The 19178-nt window shown below is 39.4% G+C and overlaps 1 protein-coding gene across 18 annotated transcripts in view; it reads right to left on the minus strand.

Annotated features, from left to right (window-relative positions):
- Positions 1–459: 459 nt before the first annotated feature.
- Positions 460–19178, minus strand: part of limch1b (LIM and calponin homology domains 1b) — an 81248-nt gene continuing 62529 nt past the window's right edge. For 4 of the 18 annotated variants that reach the window (XM_051859817.1, XM_051859824.1, XM_051859831.1 and 1 more), the window contains 19 exons: positions 17655–17690; positions 16942–17068; positions 16700–16854; positions 13333–13765; positions 11224–11463; positions 10627–10711; positions 10452–10522; positions 10293–10374; positions 9965–9987; positions 9185–9298; positions 7622–7714; positions 6921–7061; positions 6764–6846; positions 5482–5552; positions 4433–4511; positions 4111–4194; positions 3682–3790; positions 2443–2545; positions 460–2262 (listed from right to left, as the gene is read on the minus strand). In XM_051859817.1, coding sequence (XP_051715777.1) covers positions 2237–2262; positions 2443–2545; positions 3682–3790; positions 4111–4194; positions 4433–4511; positions 5482–5552; positions 6764–6846; positions 6921–7061; positions 7622–7714; positions 9185–9298; positions 9965–9987; positions 10293–10374; positions 10452–10522; positions 10627–10711; positions 11224–11463; positions 13333–13765; positions 16700–16854; positions 16942–17068; positions 17655–17690 — 2155 coding nt within the window. In that variant the 3' untranslated portion in view covers positions 460–2236. Of the gene's footprint in view, positions 2263–2442; positions 2546–3681; positions 3791–4110; positions 4195–4432; positions 4512–5481; positions 5553–6763; positions 6847–6920; positions 7062–7621; positions 7715–9184; positions 9299–9964; positions 9988–10292; positions 10375–10451; positions 10523–10626; positions 10712–11223; positions 11464–13332; positions 13766–16699; positions 16855–16941; positions 17069–17654; positions 17691–19178 lie in introns of those variants that run through there. The other 14 variants (XM_051859832.1, XM_051859833.1, XM_051859820.1 and 11 more) reach the window with 11 other exon arrangements.

Below are 19178 nucleotides of genomic sequence, written 5' to 3' on the forward strand. Positions count from 1 at the left end.
TGGTGAAAGTAAGGAAGTTTTGAGCATAACAGATTTCTCAACAGTCAAAAAAGCAGAACTGATATTTCTCAATGCATCTTTCAAAGATTAATTTTAAACAAAATTATGGTTTCATTTGGGAACTTTGATGTAAAAAGTGCTGTTATTTAAAAAATTGTACAAGCTACGACATTTTGCAGGACACTACATGTAAATGTGTGAAGAGCTCAATATGAGGAGGTGGTTTTCTGTGAACTTCGGAAAAGCCTTTATCATCAGAATTTATGTACAGCATGATTACATTAAATTCAGAAACAACATTTTTATATAATTAACATTAAATTAACAACTCAAACTAATCTTCACTTCAATCCGTTTGATCCTGTTTGATTATGAAATTATTTTAACAATTATTATTTTTTCATTTACATTTTGATTCAGAACATTTCATGCCTTTGAAACAAAGAAATATAGACTAGATTTGATTTTTCAACATTTTATTTATAAACATACAGGATACTGTAAAGCCGTTGCATTTGAACATCAAATTAATCTGTTTTTGGATAGTATAGATTTGGGATTTGAATAACTCAATAAATATACCTTAGATGTAATATATATTTTCCAAGGTAACTATTTCCCTCCTAAACAACACATAACTTGCCTGGCAAAAGCCTTGGCCCTGTGTCAACCTAAAGTTACGATGATTTAAACATAAAATACATGACCAGACCCGAAGCACAGAGAAACTGGCTAAATAAATCATGACAGAAGATTAAACAGGCGAGGCGGCCAAACTGCTTTTCACAATCAAGAAAGCCTTCATATTCGGGTACACATTATCAATGTGCTAACATTGGCAGGCATAAAACTACGGAGCCCCTAAAGGGACATGATGATGAAAAAATATGGGATGGGGGGAAAAGAAAAAAATTACGGCACTAAACTGCGTTTGTTCACAAGTTTTGTGAGTAAACAAAGTTTCTCAGGGGAACATGAACATTTGTGAGGTAACAGAAAAACCGTAACATATAATTTTTCCTCCCATCTCATATTTTTGTCCCTTTAGAGGCTCCGTATGAAACACATTTAGCCAGTGAGTGTGTTATGATGGACATCTGTATTGCTTTGCCATGTGTTCAATTCAATCATGTTCAGAATGAAACTAAAATAAGATAATTCTTTTATATACATATTTATGTGTTTTTCCAAAACCAGCTTTGGGTCTCTTTATAGCCTAAACAAATGTTATTTTTATGTGGGAAAAAAATATGCTCAGGAAAGTATTGTAGTTTGGGCAAACATTTCAATTTTGCATAATACTATTGCTAGGAAAAACGATGTACAGTGTGCTGTGAAAAGGGCAAAACTGAGATATTTCGAGGCAAACACTCCATTATTTCAAAGAGCAATCCATAAGATCATTAATGACCAAAAAATATTCCATTTTTCATACGAGTGTAGAAACAGTCTTTGGATCCAAACTCTTGCTCGTTCTCTTTGAGTTTCTCGTGTAGACGCTGCATCTCTCTTAAGGCACAACTTCCCAAAACCACTGAAGGACAGCGATCTCCATGAAAACTGTATCTGTGTGAAGATGTCTGTCTGAACCAGCACTCAGTTTACATGCATTTGTATTTTTTATCAACTCAAATGTACTTTTTATGTATAAAAATACATACTATCCTCCATGTAGTTAATAGAATGATTACAGTGACTGTGTTCCCATAATTACAGGTTATGTTTATCACGAGGCACTATGAATGCTAACATGTTATGTTTTGAAAATAAAGAATATAACTTGCAGACAGGAATCTCTTGATATTTGGACAGTAGTGTTTTAATCCACTCAAAGAACACAGAAAAATAACTATTGAAAAGCCATTGAAAAGTTCAGCTCAATCTGAATGCTGTAGATGAAGCCAGATTTAATCGAATACTCCGATGTAAGAACGGATTGAACGGATTCAGGCAAATTTAAAGCAAAGTGAAGTCGTTCCAGAAATCAGGTCCTTTCCTCATTAGTGTTAATTATCTATAGGTCATCCATTTGTCGTCAAAGAGTACAAAACTACCCTTCAGCTGACAAACACTGTCAGTTTAGGCAGAAACTCGGTTGCGTGTCGGAAAAGAAAACCTGACTTGAAGACGTTGCAGTGGTTTGATTTTATATGTGCTTGTGATGACGTACGTGAAGATTGTGAGGACTGGAGAGAGTTTTATGGATTGATTTCTTTTGCTCCTAAAATCAGTGAGTTCACAGGGTGGTGGGCTGACCAGCAGCTGAAAGACAAGAGGAATAAGATTTTAACAATGATCTGAACTCTGAATTCAAAACATCATACATTTATAATCATGTGTATCACGTGTTTCTAATATATTTGAGAATATGCCATGACTTCTGCTCATCTGCTGCACTGAAGGAATCTCAGAATCGACGGAGAGAGACCGTGTGTAACTCACTGCGCGAGCGGATATAGCACTGATGACAGTTGAGCAGACCGTTCCTGATCCTCACATCTGTTCCTGTGCTGGTGTCGCCCAGCTGACCCTTACAGATCCCACACTACAGAGAGAGAGAGAGACAAACCCTCATACAACAAACACTGAAGAAAATCTTCTCATTACTTCAACCTGCTCCATCCAGCAATGTGTTATTATCAACCTTCACATGTCAGAGAATGATTTCTGAAGGATCATGTGACACTGAAGACTGGAGTAATGATGCTGGAAATTCAGCTTTTGATCACAGGAATAAATTACACTTTACTATATATTCACATAGAAAACAGCTGATTTACACTGGAATAATATTTCACTGTTTTACTGTATTTTTGATCAAATAAATGCAGCTTTGATGAACAGGCCTATAAGATACTATCAAAAATATATATTATACTAAATAAAGCCTCATGACAAAGAACAACAATATATTACACAACCTTCATTCCTCTTTCTATTTTAACAGGGTTATTCAAGCCACCGCCGGCCTACAGTCTCACTGTAACGACATCGAACAGCTGACCGTAACTGTACAACTAGATGTCTAAAATGTGCCATAAATCCTGATGGACGTTATGTTGAAAGACTGACAAATGGGAGAAACAATCACCTCTGAGATTTAGAAAAACAACCAATGGAATTGGCTGGTGGAATTTGCATGCCAAGCCACTCCCCCGTACATACAGGTATATAAGATGGCGGCACGCGTCACCAGTGTTTTGCATGAAAAAGTGCAGCGATTCCCTAAACACTTTAAAGTAACACTGTTCAGTGTTTGTGGCACTTTTTTATAGGGACGCCATTCATCAGTCTTTCGGCATAACGTTGAACGTGACTGAGAGATGTAAACCTCATTCCCTGATGGAGGGAACGGAGACGTTATGTCCCTCCTGCCACAACCCTGATCCACCCCGCTGGATGTCCGGGACCCCGTCTCAGCTGAATGAGTGGATGCGTGCCGCCATCTTATATACCCGTATGTACGGGGGAGTGGCTTGGCATGCAAATTCTACTCACCAATTCCATTGGCCATTTTTCTAAATCTCAGAAGTGATTCGAGGTTCCCAAGTGAGACCCCATTTGTCAGTCTTTCAACATAACGTCTCCATTCCCTCCATCAGAGAACAAGACGTTATCATCGTTGGTCTGATTACAGTAAATCTGCATCTGTAGTTTTCCAGCTGTTGTTCGTTCTCATACCTTAAAGCACTGGATGTGGAAGTAAAGGCTGAGAGTCTCTATAATCATGGCGGCTCCTTTGCCAAGTGGGTGACCACAACTGGAACACAGTTTCTTCCCACTGACAGACCTACACACACACACACACACACACGAGGAAACATGACCCAAAGTGAGTAAAACACAGAACTGTTGTCAGTAATCAGAGATGGCAGCGGACAGAACCAAAACACGTGGTCGACAGAAATGGGTTCATCAATGCTGATATCTGCAGAGCAGGATGGGCCTGGCTATACTGGTGATATTATCATATTATGTCATTTATGATGGCACACATACTGACTCAAATTCACTTACAATCACGTCTGATTTGGGTTGGTAGTGATCATTTGACTCACTCGTGGTGTTTTGATCTCTAGACCTGAGCTCAGGTCAGAGAAACTGCTGTACCTGTTTGGTGATGGAGGTGCTTGTGTGTCTGTGAATGAAGGTGAGCTTGATGGATTTGGCCCAATGTTCTCTATAGAGTCAGACCTGAGGATGGAGAGCCACATGCAGCGTTCAGCGTCCACACACACACACACACACACACACACACACACACACACGCTCAGAATCATTACACTTTGGCCATGAAGATGAATTAAACAAAATTGCAAACATAAAATCATTTAAACTTTGAAGCACACATTGCAGCTTGTTTGTGAATAAATAAATCAATGAAAGAACACATAATGGACACACACACACACACACACACACACACACACACCTCTTGCGTCCACCAGGTTTTGGTTGTGATGTATTCTTGTTCCAGGTCTCATTCTGCTCTCTGTTGGCCAGTGGTGTGTCTGTAAAATAAATAAATCGTAGTAAAGAAACAAATCATTTTCATAATCCACACAGCCTCGACTGGATGAGGATCACTGTGATCATCAGCGTAAAAAAACAGGACAAAGGACAACAAGGCAACACTTACATTTCCTTAAATTAAATGAATGTACTATATTTTGTTTTAATAATATTTAATATTTTGTATTTTGAGGGGGTTTTATGGGACTAGACATGTTTTACATCTAAATTAAGCAGAATTTACGTCTATAAAAAGCATTTCATATTATTTTCAATTAATACATTTTTTCTTTTTTTTTCCCGGAATAATTTCAATTAGGTTAAAACCAGAGCAAAGATATTTAAGATCCACTGGAAAGCAGATCGATGACATCCGGTGGGAGAAATCAAGGAAATCACATGTAATATCATGGTGTCACCACTAGATGCCCTGTATAACCCTATATATAAATATACATGCGGGCTGTGTATTTCATTTGGATATGTATGTTTAGAGATTATCTGTTGTTCATATTTTAGAAAGATCAATGCATATTCTGCTTCTGATCGCCTTTATAGAAAGCCTGGTTAGTCGTCTCTGTAGACAGCATTTGGAGTCATCACAGACACGCTCTTGACACAAAGCCTTTTCTAACAAGTTAAGATCTTATTTTGACTGAATTCCTTCACTAAGAAAGAAATCCCATAATGCACTGGGACAAGCTCAGTGAACAGAATAATCCCAAAAACTGAGGAATTCTTCTGTTTCATTCACATTTATTAATGTATCAATAAAAAATGTTTATCTGATTGAAATGATATGAAATGTATTGCATTCAAAATATTTTAAATAACTTTAATAACTAAAAACATAATGTTAGGCATAATATTAGCCACATTTTATTGTATCATTTCCTCCCATTTTAAAAAAAGGAAACTGTGTCACCATCAAAGTGTCTTTCTAAATGGCTCCTCTGTGCCGAGACTGACCTGACTGCAGTGTCGACGGCTTCTCTCGTCCTCTCTGACCCGCTGACACACAGCTCTGCAGGGGAGAACTGCTGTATGAAGACAGAACATACAGCAACATGATGTTGAGTTATAATGATGAGTTTAAGTTTTAAACAGTCAAATAGTTCACTCAAAAATTATTTACCCACCTTCACGTTGTTCCAAACCCACATGCTGTTATTTTTCCATGCAACACAAATCTTCATGTAGCTCTCTTCCTTAAAATAACAGCAGTGTGAGGTGATCATGTCTGTCAAACACTCCATAAAACCCCCCAAAACACCTCATGACGCGACAGACGTGCTCACTGTGAGCTGTCACTCAAGGGAAAAGAGCCAAATGAAGATGATTCACAAATTCTCTATTTGTGTTCCAAAGAAAAAGTAACAGCTTAAAGGGTTAGTTCACCCAAAAATTATATTTCTGTCATTAATCCCTCATGTCGTTCCACACCCGTAAGACCTTCGTTCATCTTCAGAACACAAATTAAGATATTTTTGATGAAATCCGAGAGGTATCTATAGACAGCAATATAATCAACACTTTCAAGGTCCAGAAAGGTACTAAAGACATCGTTAAAACAGTCATGTGACTGCAGTGGTTCAACCTTAATGTTATGAAGAGACGAGAATACTTTTTGTGCGCAAAAACAAAACAAAAATAACCACTTTATTCAACAGTCTCTTCTTCTGTGTCATTCTCATACGTTGTTTACGTCCAGCACTTCCATGTTTATGTCCGAACACCGACTCATTATTGGCCGGATCCTGCGTCAGCATCACACGCATGAGTCGTGCTGATCACGTGACCAGAGCCGGCCAATAATGAGCCGGCATTTGGACATAAACACGGAAGCTCTGCAACGTAAATAGTAGCAGAATGACAGAGGAGAGACGAATTTGTTGAATAAAGTGGTTATTTTTGTTTTGTTTTTGAGCACAAAAAGTATTCTCGTCTCTTCATAACATTAAGGTTGAACCACTGCAGTCACATGACCGTTTTAACGATGTCTTTAGTACATTTCTGGAACTTGAAAGTGTTGATTATATTGCTGTCTATAGATACCTCTCGGATTTCATCAAAAATATCTTAATTTGTGTTCTGAAGATGAATGAAGGTCTTACGGGTGTGGAACGACATGACAGAAATTATGACAGAAATTTCATTTTTGGTTGAACTAACCCTTTAAAGGCGTGGAATGACAAATAATGGCAGAATTTAAATTTGTGGGTGAACTTTTCCTAGAGTTGTTGTCCCAGACCTTACTGTCATCTGTAAACTCTCTGTCTGTCTCTGCGCTGCCTCACTGAGGCCGTTTTCCCTTCGTCTGCAGTTCTCAGAGCTCTGATGGAGGAGAAACACGTCAGTATCATCTACACCTGCATCAAGCACTTTATTGTCCTTCCTTGAAGTCTCACCGCCTGTTTCTCCACCGGCCCCTGCTTGTGTTCCCGCTCGGGCTGGGAGTGTAAAGTGCTTTGGGCTTTGGGAAGGACTGAGGGTGCGGTCGGTGAGTGAGGGGTCAGAGGGGTCACGGTCTCCTCCAGAATCTTCCTCTCCTGCATCAACCACAAAAAGTCACTGGCAAAGCTTCTATCAGCAAACAAGTAGCAAAACAGCAAAACTTTTCACATTTCAGATGATATGGAAAGCATCTTACAACAATCTACCATGGTAAACATGCTTTCACACTGTCTGAGGATCTCAGATTCATTTACTATAATTTCACAGTAGTAACAGGAACTGTTTAATGACGCTGTTTTTGCAGAAACTACAGTGTGTTACCATAGTACATCTTTTTAAGAAATAATGTTTCAAGTTCTGATCATTTCCAGGGTTCCAGAAACAATGTTTTTCCAGGGTCACAATATGACGCACCCTGCAATCGTTTATGTTTATGTGTTACAGAACACCAGATATTTGTCATTTGTAGCAATCAGCTCAATTACACACATGAACCAAATCAGACTAAGATCAGGTGGATATAAAAGACTAAACATATTTAAAGTGCCTCACTGAACTATTTTAAAGGTTCCTGCTCTGCTCTGATTGGTCAGATGGTTGGTCTGCTCTGCTCTGATTGGTCAGATGACCCAGTCTGTTGTGAGAGAAACTTCACCTCCTCATGGTAGCGCCTCTCCTCCTCTTCCACCTCCTTCTGCGCCTGCTCCCATTCCTGCTTTAACTTCTCCTGTTCACGCCGATATTTCTCCTGTGATCACACATGCGTTCATCCATTAATGCTGATTATACCATCAGATCCACAAATGCCTTCAGGAGACCCTCTCACACTCGGAAACTCCAAATGGCTCTTCAATATCCGTGTGTTCTGTATATCATTATTAAACTCTTTTACATCGGCAGTGAGTAAATCAGGTTAAGGCAAAGTGCTTGGGATTTGGAAAATAAAATTTACAGAAAGACAAGCAGCCCGGAGGCAACATTTTAAAGGCACAATCAATTCCAAGTCTTTGATTTTTTACTTTGTTGAAATGATGAACAAGACAGCAAAATTTGGACACCAAAAAAGAGAGAAAAATCTCTATTTAAAAAAAACAACAACAATCTGAGCAGTGAATATCTGTGAGATTGTGCGTTTAAATAACTTGACATCAGCAGTGAAAAGCTATTTTCTCAAACAGGCAATTACACACACACACACACACACACACACACACACACACGCAGGGGTGTCTTTATCTTAAGCAGCGACTGGTGTATCATGCTGGGTTTGGGTTATGATTTGTGTTTTGCTGCTTATGATCAGAGTGTTGTTAAATGAAAAACATTTGTAAGAATTTTACTTCCTGAATTGTGCAAATCTATTCAAAACTACTCCATGATGGACTATCAAGAAGTATTTCAACACTTCAGTCAGATATCAGTCCTGTCATCATTCACTTCTAAACCGGTTTGACTTTCTTTCTTCTGTGGAACATAAAAGACATTTTGAGAAACTTTTCCCATATTTGATTAAAGTCAGTGGGGTTTAGACTCCAATGTTTCACAAAATATCTTCCACAGAAGACAGAAATACGAAAAGGTTTGGAACGATATGAGGGTGAGTAAATGATTAACTTTCATTTCTGAATGAACTGTCCCTGTAAGTGTCCAAATATTTTTTGGGTCACAGTGTATTGATGCTGATTAGCTTTAGTGTAGTTGTGTGTGTGTGTTATAGTGTGTAATAACAGCTAAAACAATCGGTTTTGATTCGAGATAAAGTAACTAACTGCATTCCAGTAAACTAGATTACCTTATAGAGCAGATCTTCTGACGAAATCTCTATAAATATATACACACTATAGTCTATTTTTTTTAGGAAATGGAAAAGGGAACTCAAGCATGCAGCCTAAAGGTATAGTTTATCCAAAAATGAAAATTCTGTCATTTACTCACTCTCATTACATTCATTCTGTCTTGCACTAAACGAGTTATCTAACAGAAAGCAAGCTGCTCTGTTCCATATAATGAGAGTGAATGGTGACCATGGCTGTCTTTGGTCCCCATCTGCTTCTAACGACAGAATTTTCTTTTTTAGGTGAAATATTTCTCAACTTAAGCATGAAGTGCCTGTTAGTCCGCGGTCTGGTGGGAGTATGGAGACGAAGCATGCTCAGGTGATTCTCAGCGTGGCTCAAGCGCGGCTCAAGCGTGGCTCTGCGTTCTCAAGCCGCTGTACCTGAAGCATGCGTTCCTGCTCTCGCTGCCACCTCTCCTGACGCTTGCGCTCTTCCTCAGGGCTCCAAGAAAAGTGTTCACCCCGCTTCACCAGATTCAGCACCGCGGGAGGGACCTAACCGTACCGTAACCGCACACGCGCCGCACGAGGACGCACCACACAACACCACACACAGTGAGCAAGAGAAAGATGGTCTGTTTCCCCTGAAGGAGCGAGACTAGCTGTTCTACTGGAGCTGACCAATGTGAAGAGACAAGGACAAACATGGGGAAGTTCTACTGCTTTCCCATCTGGTATAGAATTCTCAACAAACTCCCACTTCTCCCAGTGGCAGATCCAGAAGTGTTTTTCTCATTCATTTTTCTGTTTAAATGTTCTAAAAATGCTTGTCTGTGCAAAAGTCGCTTGCCTTTTAAAGCTGTTCTTGTTTCCATGGTAACAGCGACTCTGAGTGCTGGATCTTGTTTCAGGATTATGGGTAGTGTAGTATTTCATTGCCGGTTTGACAAGTAAACAATTGTTTAAAAAAATAATAGCTGAAATCACACTTGAGGCTTCTAGAGAAGCATTTACTTTCAGTTCTGGACTGTTATGTGTTTTACCATTTACTTATGAGCATCAAAGAGAGTTTTAGGAAGATTTGTATTGTACAATAATTTTAATAGTGCTTGTAGAAAAATAATAAAATAATACCAGATGAGAAACAGGCAGAAAGCAAACGTCAGACACTTCAGGGATGAGGAGGAGAGACAGAGGAATAGATTTAACTTATTTACTTACATTTGCACCCTTCTCAGTCATATCTGGAAAATACAAACAATGTCATTTTTAAAACACACACTTTCAGTGATTTCATGAATTATTCATTTGATTAATTTGGTTAAAAACAATTAACTCAAAACTGATGGGAACTGAGTGTTAAATGTAAAAATATTGTTGTTTTTCAGTGACAGAAATACAACACAACTGTGCTTATGTTTGACACTTGACAAACTGACAAATATCTGAATATTTCACATGAAAGTTCAATAACGTCAGTTTATCTGCTCATTCAGATTAAGGAAGATTATGGGTATTTCCATGTCTAGATCTGGTCAACGACACTCACCTGGTTTGGTTCTGTATGATTCTGGGTCAGATGGTTTTGATTGATTCTGAGGGATCTCTGTTGCTAGTTTATTGACCTTCAACTAAATCCAAACAAGTCAAGGTCAAATAAATAATATACGTATTTGAGTATTTTTTATGAAAGCACAAATACACTAACCTGTGCAGAAGAGTTGTCCATCTGAATGACGGTCTGTAGAGAGTCGCTCGTCTCATCTATCCGCTCTTGATCTGTGCAGGAACATGAGCCATCGCCAGGAATTACACAGGAATATGAAGAATTAGGTGTTTGTATAACGAACTGGAATATTAATATCACATAAGAGCTGCCCAACCTGTAACAGTCTCTTCTGGTTTTATCTCCAACACTTCTGGGGATTTAGAGACGTCGCCGACCTGCGGGACTGTCCCTCCTTCAATCTGTACGACATTACACAGACAGATGAAGGTGATGAGAATCCAACCAACCGATATACTGAATGTAAGCTCTGTATTGTTTGGCTTGTATAGTTCACACACAGACAGCATAGACAGAGAAGCACAGAGTCCACCATTTCTGTATCCTCACTGTAGCAGCTGGAGTTTTACAGTGTCGGTGCCAAAGAGGCATTATTAGTGTTGTGTTTGGGGATGTACCAATACACATAATAGTCTCCATAGACTCCAGCCATCTGAGTCAATGAGGACATTGTGGTTAAATTTTATTTTCGAAGGAAATGTCCCAAAGAAAATTGATAGTCTTATATGTTTGCACCAATCATTTTGCTCCGGACTGCTCTTCAACGACTCCGGTTCGAACATATAAGCTGAACACCACTACTTACAGTTACTGACATTTTTAGTGCGTGAGATTGTCCTGTTTTGTTCACATACACACACATTTTATATTAAGTAAAAAAAGGCATATCACCTTCGGCCACTGCTGTCCTCACCTCTGTGGTTTCTGTGTCGTTCTCGCAGCGCTCCGGTGTGTGTGTGGATGAGAGCGTCAGCTCCGTGGGCCGGACCTTGGATCCATCGGACACATTGGGATCTGTGAGGTCTGAGTCTGTGTAAGGAGACGGGAAGAACTGCAGACAGTCTTCTTCTCTCTCTCTGTTTCTTCCTCCCTTCTCCTCAATGCTGTGGTCTTCATCCTCCTTTTCTCCATTCACTCGCACTACTTCATCCACCTGAGAGAGAGAGAGATTCAACATATGAGTAAATACTCCTTTCCCTATTAGTAATGAATATTGTTTTTCTCATATTTTTGTAACTGTAAAAGTCTTTAAAACAAGGCGTATTTGCTTGAGAAGCAGGCAGACATTTGACAATAAAGTAATGATTTAAAGTCACAATGAAATCAAAATGGACAGTTCTTATTTTTTATGGAATATTTCAGTGTTTATTATAAATGATTTATCAGTTCACATCATTATTGTTTTAAATTCATGTTCCTGGTAATCTTGAATCAGAATATCTTCTCCTCCCTCTTGCAGCATCTCTTCTCTTCTCTGATGATGAGGGCGGGGCAACCTGTCACTCACATGAGATCCACCAATAGCAAACCACAACCATCCAATCAATTCCCAACAGACAAAATCAAGCCCCGCCCTACATTTGTTCTTGTTTGCAAAGCTGTTTCACTCGGATATACGACACAATAGAGAAGAAAAGACCTGTTTCGTGCTGACTTTAGGTTTGCTAATACCACTCACTTTATCTTGCTAAAGTATAATCTTATCTTACACTTTCATGGAATAAAGTAATTATGTCTGACTGCAAATAATGTATAATGTAAGCCCGATTTTATTTTATTAGATTTATAAAATTAAGTCTAAAATGAAGTCTTAATGTTATGCAATTTATCTTCCCCCCAAAAAATATATATTATTTTACAGAAGAAAATCTTTTTTAAGTGTAATCCTTTATATAATAATTTAATTTGCATTTAAAACACATCTTTAGGTAGCTTATCACAATAAAATCACTGTGCTTTGCATATAGGTCAGGTTTTGTCAATCAACAGCTCCCACAAGGAAACCACTTAATAAACATACTAAATAATATGTTAATGATAATGTAAAACTGCAGACAGGTAGGGAATATGTTTATATGATCACTAGCTCAATATATAAAACAAGTTGATGTAAAGTCCCTGTAATGAAAAAAGAGGTATGTGCTTGTTTGAGATAGGCTGATCTGCTCTGTGTGAGTGTTTTTGTCTTTGTATGGAGAACTTCACATAGAAAGAACCCATTCACACACATTCACACACACACACACACACACACACACACACCTAGGGAACACTAGCACTCATTCAACACATGCCCACTTTAACTCACAACACTCATTCCAGCCACCAGAGGGCAACATCTGCTATTGTTGATGCATTCTGGAACACTTCACTTCTCTTAGGAGAGAAACAGAGCAATTCCTACAGCACTAATTATCCAGGATATTGCTACTCAGTGTGGGTGGTGTGGCAGAGTGCATGGCTGCTGATGGAGTCAGTGTTATTTTGCTCAGAGGCTGCTCTTATACAGCTCCGAAGACATAAATTCTCTTAAAGGAAACAAAAATAGACATAAATGAGGCGATCCTTGACATATTTGGCATTTAAAACTGAAAAATGAATGTGGATAGCATAGCTCACTTGGTCTTAAGAGAATGATGAGAAATATTCATAGAGTTCATACTGAAATGTCTGACTTTTGATTACAAATTTCTGATCTCTTCTGAAACTCTAGAGCAGGCACATGTTGTTGAGGTCTATTTCTTAGGCATACAAATAAAAACCCCTAAGCAATTTCTTACTTTGCTCTCCTTATAATCTCACTGCAGTGGAGGAGAAACAAGCGAGAAATTACAGAAAAAATCTCCAGGTGGATTGTCCCTATTATTTAGTTTACAGTATGTTGCATAGTGACATTGTGTGACTTTTTATTAGCAAAAAAAAATCTGTTTTCAGTCCTAAACTATAGATATTGTATTAGTTATGAAACCTTTTAAAAAGTAAACTCTGCAGTGAGAAATGTTGATTCCTGGGCTGTCTGTACCTTAGCTGTTCTCATCCCAGCAGTGGTGCGTCTGTAAGGTTTTGGACCGAGAGAGGGCGCTGTCACATTTGAGCGAGATGGACCTGAAACACACTCTGTATCTCCAGCGTTTCCCTGCTCTGTGCTGTATCCCGTCACCCGTGCTTCGACTGTGGATGTGAACTTGGCTGCGGGGAGAGACTGCTGCCTCAGGTACTGCAGCGGGTTTGAGGAAGCACTGAAAGCGGAGGAGAAGTCTGAGGAGATGGGGAAAGAGGAGTGGCGAGTTGGGTCAGCCGACACGCTCCTCTCCAGCAGCTTGGGGAGTTTGAGGCGCTCGAGAACAGCCTCACTGATGGTGAAGCGCTGGACATAACGTTGCAGCACAGAAGCTGCTTCCTCTGGTGTGCGGGCGTTCCGGTACGCTTCATGCAACTCTCGTTCACGGCGCTCCCTAGTGGAGAGAGTGAAATAGTGTCAGAAATTACACTAGAGGCATATTATTGTATCGACGATTAAGATCCACTAGCTTACAACAATTTTAATTTGATAATAATTTTGTCAATAATGTTGTCAGTAATCAGTAACAGCAGTGACAGTAACTCCACTGACAATAATGCCACTGACAGTAATAACACTTACAGTAACTTCACTGACAGAAACCACACTCACAGTAACATTACTGACAGTAACAGCAGTGACAGTAACAGCGGTGACAGTAACCACACTCACAGTAACAGCAGTGACAGTAACAGTGGTGACAGTAACATCACTGATGGTAACAGCAGTGACAGTAACAACACTCACAGTAACAGCAGTGACCGTAACCACACTCACAGTAACATCACTGACAGTAACAGCACTGACAGTAACATCACTGACAGTAACCACACTCACAGTAACATCACTGACAGTAACAGCAGTGACAGTAACCACACTCACGGTAACAGCAGTGACAGTAACAACACTCACAGTAACATCACTGACAGTAACAGTGGTGACAGTAACATCACTGATGGTAACAGCAGTGACAGTAACAACACTCACAGTAACATCACTGACAGTAACAGCACTGACAGTAACATCACTGACAGTAACCACACTCACAGTAACATCACTGACAGTAACAGCAGTGACAGTAACCGCACTCACAGTAACATCACTGACAGTAACATCACTGACAGTAACAGCAGTGACAGTAACCACACTCACAGTAACATCACTGACAGTAACATCACTGACAGTAACAGCACTGACAGTAACATCACTGACAGTAACCACACTCACAGTAACATCACTGACAGTAACAGCAGTGACAGTAACAGCAGTGACAGTAACCACACTCACAGTAACATCACTGACAGTAACAGCAGTGACAGTAACCGCACTCACAGTAACATCACTGACAGTAACATCACTGACAGTAACATCACTGACAGTAACAGCAGTGACAGTAACCACACTCACAGTAACATCACTGACAGTAACAGCAGTGACAGTAACCACACTTACAGTAACATCACTGACAGTAACATCACTGACAGTAACCACACTCACAGTAACATCACTGACAGTAACAGCAGTGACAGTAACAGCAGTGACAGTAACAGCACTTACAGTAACAGCACTTACAGTAACATCACTGACATTAACCACACTTACAGTAACATCACTAACAGTAACAGCGGTGACAGTAACAACACTCACAGTAACATCACTGACAGTAACAGTGGTGACAGTAACATCACTGACAGTAACAGCGGTGACAGTAACATCACTGACAGTAACAGCGGTGACAGTAACAACACTCACAGTAACAGCAGTGACAGTAACAGCACTGACAGTAACAGCGGTGACAGTAACCGCACTCACAGTAACATCACTGACAGTAACAGCACTGACAGTAACCACACTTACAGTAACATCACTGACAGTAACAGCAGTGACAGTAACCACACTCACAGTAACATCACTGACAGTAACAGCAGTGACAGTAACAGCACTTACAGTAACAGCACTTACAGTAACATCACTGACAGTAACCACACTTACAGTAACATCACTGACAGTAACAGTGGTGACAGTAACATCACTAACAGTAACAGCGGTGACAGTAACAACACTCACAGTAACAGCGGTGACAGTAACATCACTGACAGTAACAGCGGTGACAGTAACATCACTGACAGTAACAGCGGTGACAGTAACATCACTGACAGTAACAGCGGTGACAGTAACAACACTCACAGTAACAGCACTGACAGTAACATCACTGACAGTAACAGCACTGACAGTAACAGCGGTGACAGTAACCGCACTCACAGTAACATCACTGACAGTAACAGCACTGACAGTAACCACACTTACAGTAACATCACTGACAGTAACAGCAGTGACAGTAACTCCACTGACAATAATGCCACTGACAGTAATAACACTTACAGTAACTTCACTGACAGAAACCACACTCACAGTAACATTACTGACAGTAACAGCAGTGACAGTAATACCACTGACAATAAAACCATTTACAGTAACAGCAGTGACAGTAATACCACTGACAATAAAACCATTTACAGTAACAGCAGTGACAGTAATACCACTGACAATAAAACCATTTACAGTAACAGCAGTGACAGTAATACCACTGACAATAAAACCATTTACAGTAACAGCAGTGACAGTAACTACACTCACAGTAACATTACTGACAGTAACACCAGTGACAGTAACCACAATCACAGTAACATCACTGACAGTAATAGCAGTGACAGTAACAGCAGTGACAGTAACCACACTCACAGTAACATCACTGACAGTAACAGCGGTGACAGTAACAACACTCACAGTAACAGCAGTGACAGTAACAGCACTGACAGTAACAGCGGTGACAGTAACCACACTCACAGTAACATCACTGACAGTAACAGCAGTGACAGTAACCACAATCACAGTAACATCACTGACAGTAATAGCAGTGACAGTAACAGCAGTGACAGTAACCACAATCACAGTAACATCACTGACAGTAACAGCGGTGACAGTAACAACACTCACAGTAACAGCAGTGACAGTAACAGCACTGACAGTAACAGCGGTGACAGTAACAGCGGTGACAGTAACCGCACTCACAGTAACATCACTGACAGTAACATTACTGACAGTAACAGCAGTGATAGTAACATCACTTACAGTAACACTGCTGAATGTAACGCCACCAACAGTAACAGATCTGACAGTAACACCATTCAAAATCACAGTTATACTCACATACAGTACCAAGTACTCTAGCTTATATTTTGCTTAAATGACCTGTGGTCGTCTGTAGTGTTGGACTGTAATAAATGAGAACAAATGTGGAAAGTGTAGATGGAAATGGCAGACATACTTCTCCTCCACTATTTCTCTGTACGTCTTGATGCTTTTCCTTCTCTGTGATCCTCCATCTCCACTCAACAGTCTCTCCATCATTTTCCTCTCCTCTTCTTTTTTGATCAGGTCCTGAGACACACTCCTTCTGCGACTCTTCCATTTGGCCAAGTCCTGACACACAAACATACAATTGCAGACACATTCAGATCAATATACTGGATCTAACAGCAATCAGTACTAGTAACAAAAGACACTTACGTCCTGCCAGTGGTCTTCTTCCTCTTTCAGCTCGTTGTACTGGTTGTGCATGAGCTCATGTCGAACTTGACTGTGGGGTGACAACATAGAGTCTTCCTCGCTTCTCATGTCAATCATGCTCACACTCCTGTTACAGAGACATTTGAGCTCACTGAATCAATGTTCATTTATCAAATTTAATCAGCTGGTTAACCACAGTCAACTTGAAATAAAGCAAGTGCAATTATTATTAAGCAACCAGTTAAAAAGCCCGGCCAGTGAGTCACAGTGAGCATTTATAATTAGGCAGGTTGTGCCGCCCATAAGCCATGCATCCAAAGAAAGAAGGCGAGAAGTGTGAACATATGGTGAAAGACACTGAAACAACCACCACATTTATATTATCTTACAAGTGGCAAAACAAACACATTTTCATCATATAAGAAACACTGTTTGGTTTTAACTTCTTAAATGAATTTAGCATATTCAAGTATAACTTTATACATCAGATGCAAGTGCTTTAGCAAACGCAAGTTTTAATTTGTGGATAAAAGGTTTACAATATATTAGCATCCCACTCAACAAGCAATACAGCCACATTACAAAGAAGTTCATTCATAGTGTACCAAAACAAAGTGCTGAATGCACAGCTTGGCACATGCAGACATTAGGCACTGTCAGTGGAAGAGGCGTTCCCGCAAGAGTGTTTCTCACAGTGTGTTAAAGAGACTTACTCGGGATCATCAAACACACTAGATGAACGTCTGAATCTACAACAGGCAGGACAAAAGAGCACAGAGACAGTGATTTATGAGGACCAAGCTGACAGAAACCTGTCATTGCATTATGTACAATTTCTATTACACAGAATATTTTATAAGTATTGCAAACTCTATCCAAGCAATTCCACATATTTAAAAAAAAATTTATATGGAAACATTTGTTCTGTGTTGAAGATATACTGTACATGTAAATACCCATTCATGGACAGAAGAGGGCATAATAAAACAATTTCACTTGTTACGATTTCAGTGTTTATCTAACTAACCCCAATACCATGGGGAATGTCTAACCCATATTTCATAGCCTAATCAAATTCACCACTTATTGCACTTATCAAAAAGTCATAAAGATTCTAAAAGAAGAGGAAAAAGAAGGTAAAACATGAAAGAGAGAGAGAAAAGCTCAGCTCTTAAAGTGTCAGTGAAAGCGTGGCCTGCGGTCTCACCACAAGAAACACACAGACGCTGAAAATACAGGCCACCCAAAAAACAAACCAATTATAAATCCCAAAGTATTCCTCATAAATGTAAATATGGCTCGGGTTTGCTGTGAATCCGTCCAGCTGAAGAGACCAAAGGAAACAACTCGAGCTGAGAGACTCCACCGAAAACAAAACTCCAGCTTGAGCTGGACTGGACCTCTACTGGTCAAGGAATAATTTTGGAGATAAGATCTGAGTTTTCAGACATCACCGAAGAGAAAATATTTCAGCACATTCTTTCTGGAGTCACATAAACTCAAATATCCAGAAACACTCAGAAAGTCTGGAATGCCTGACAGTGTGTTGAGCGGCGATGGATGAATCAACACACACCACCTGTGAGAGAAACGCTGACACAGAATAAAGATATTAAACAAACAAACAGCATCTCTTCATCCGCTCACTGACCATCTGATGTCTTTTACTCACAAAACTGGAAAGAACTTTCTCAATCTGTCAAGCTCTAATCTGATTGGACAGTTTTTGGAAGTTTTTTGCAGGGTTTTTTTCTTCAGTCCACCTGGAAATGATGTCATATATTACAAGGCTGATACAGCCAGTGCTTTGAAATCAACTTGATTTCATCAAAGTTTTTAAGGTTAGTGGCATCAAATATTTGAAAGTGTTTTTGTCCGATGAATGAACTGCACATTCTGCTTCGTTTCGAACGTTATGGATGACAAAGTGAACATTTTTTGGGTGTGTTTTCAATCCCTCAAGGAGAATGGCAGTATTTTAACTTTTTTTTTTTCTTCAATGTAATGTTTTAGTATAATGTATACTAAGTTTGGGAGAGTAAAAAAAAAATAAAAATCAACAGGGACACATTGGGTTGAACAAAAGTGACAGTAAAGATATTTATAATGTTACAAAAGATCCTCTTTTAAATAAATGCTGTTGTTTTGAACTTTGTTCATCAAAGAATCCTAAAAAATTCAACTTATCACAGAACTTTCAGCAGTTGACAATGAAAACTGAAAATTCATCTTTGCCA

The sequence above is a fragment of the Ctenopharyngodon idella genome, chromosome 14 (genome assembly GCF_019924925.1).
Source record: "Ctenopharyngodon idella isolate HZGC_01 chromosome 14, HZGC01, whole genome shotgun sequence".
NCBI classification, from domain to species: domain Eukaryota; kingdom Metazoa; phylum Chordata; class Actinopteri; order Cypriniformes; family Xenocyprididae; genus Ctenopharyngodon; species Ctenopharyngodon idella.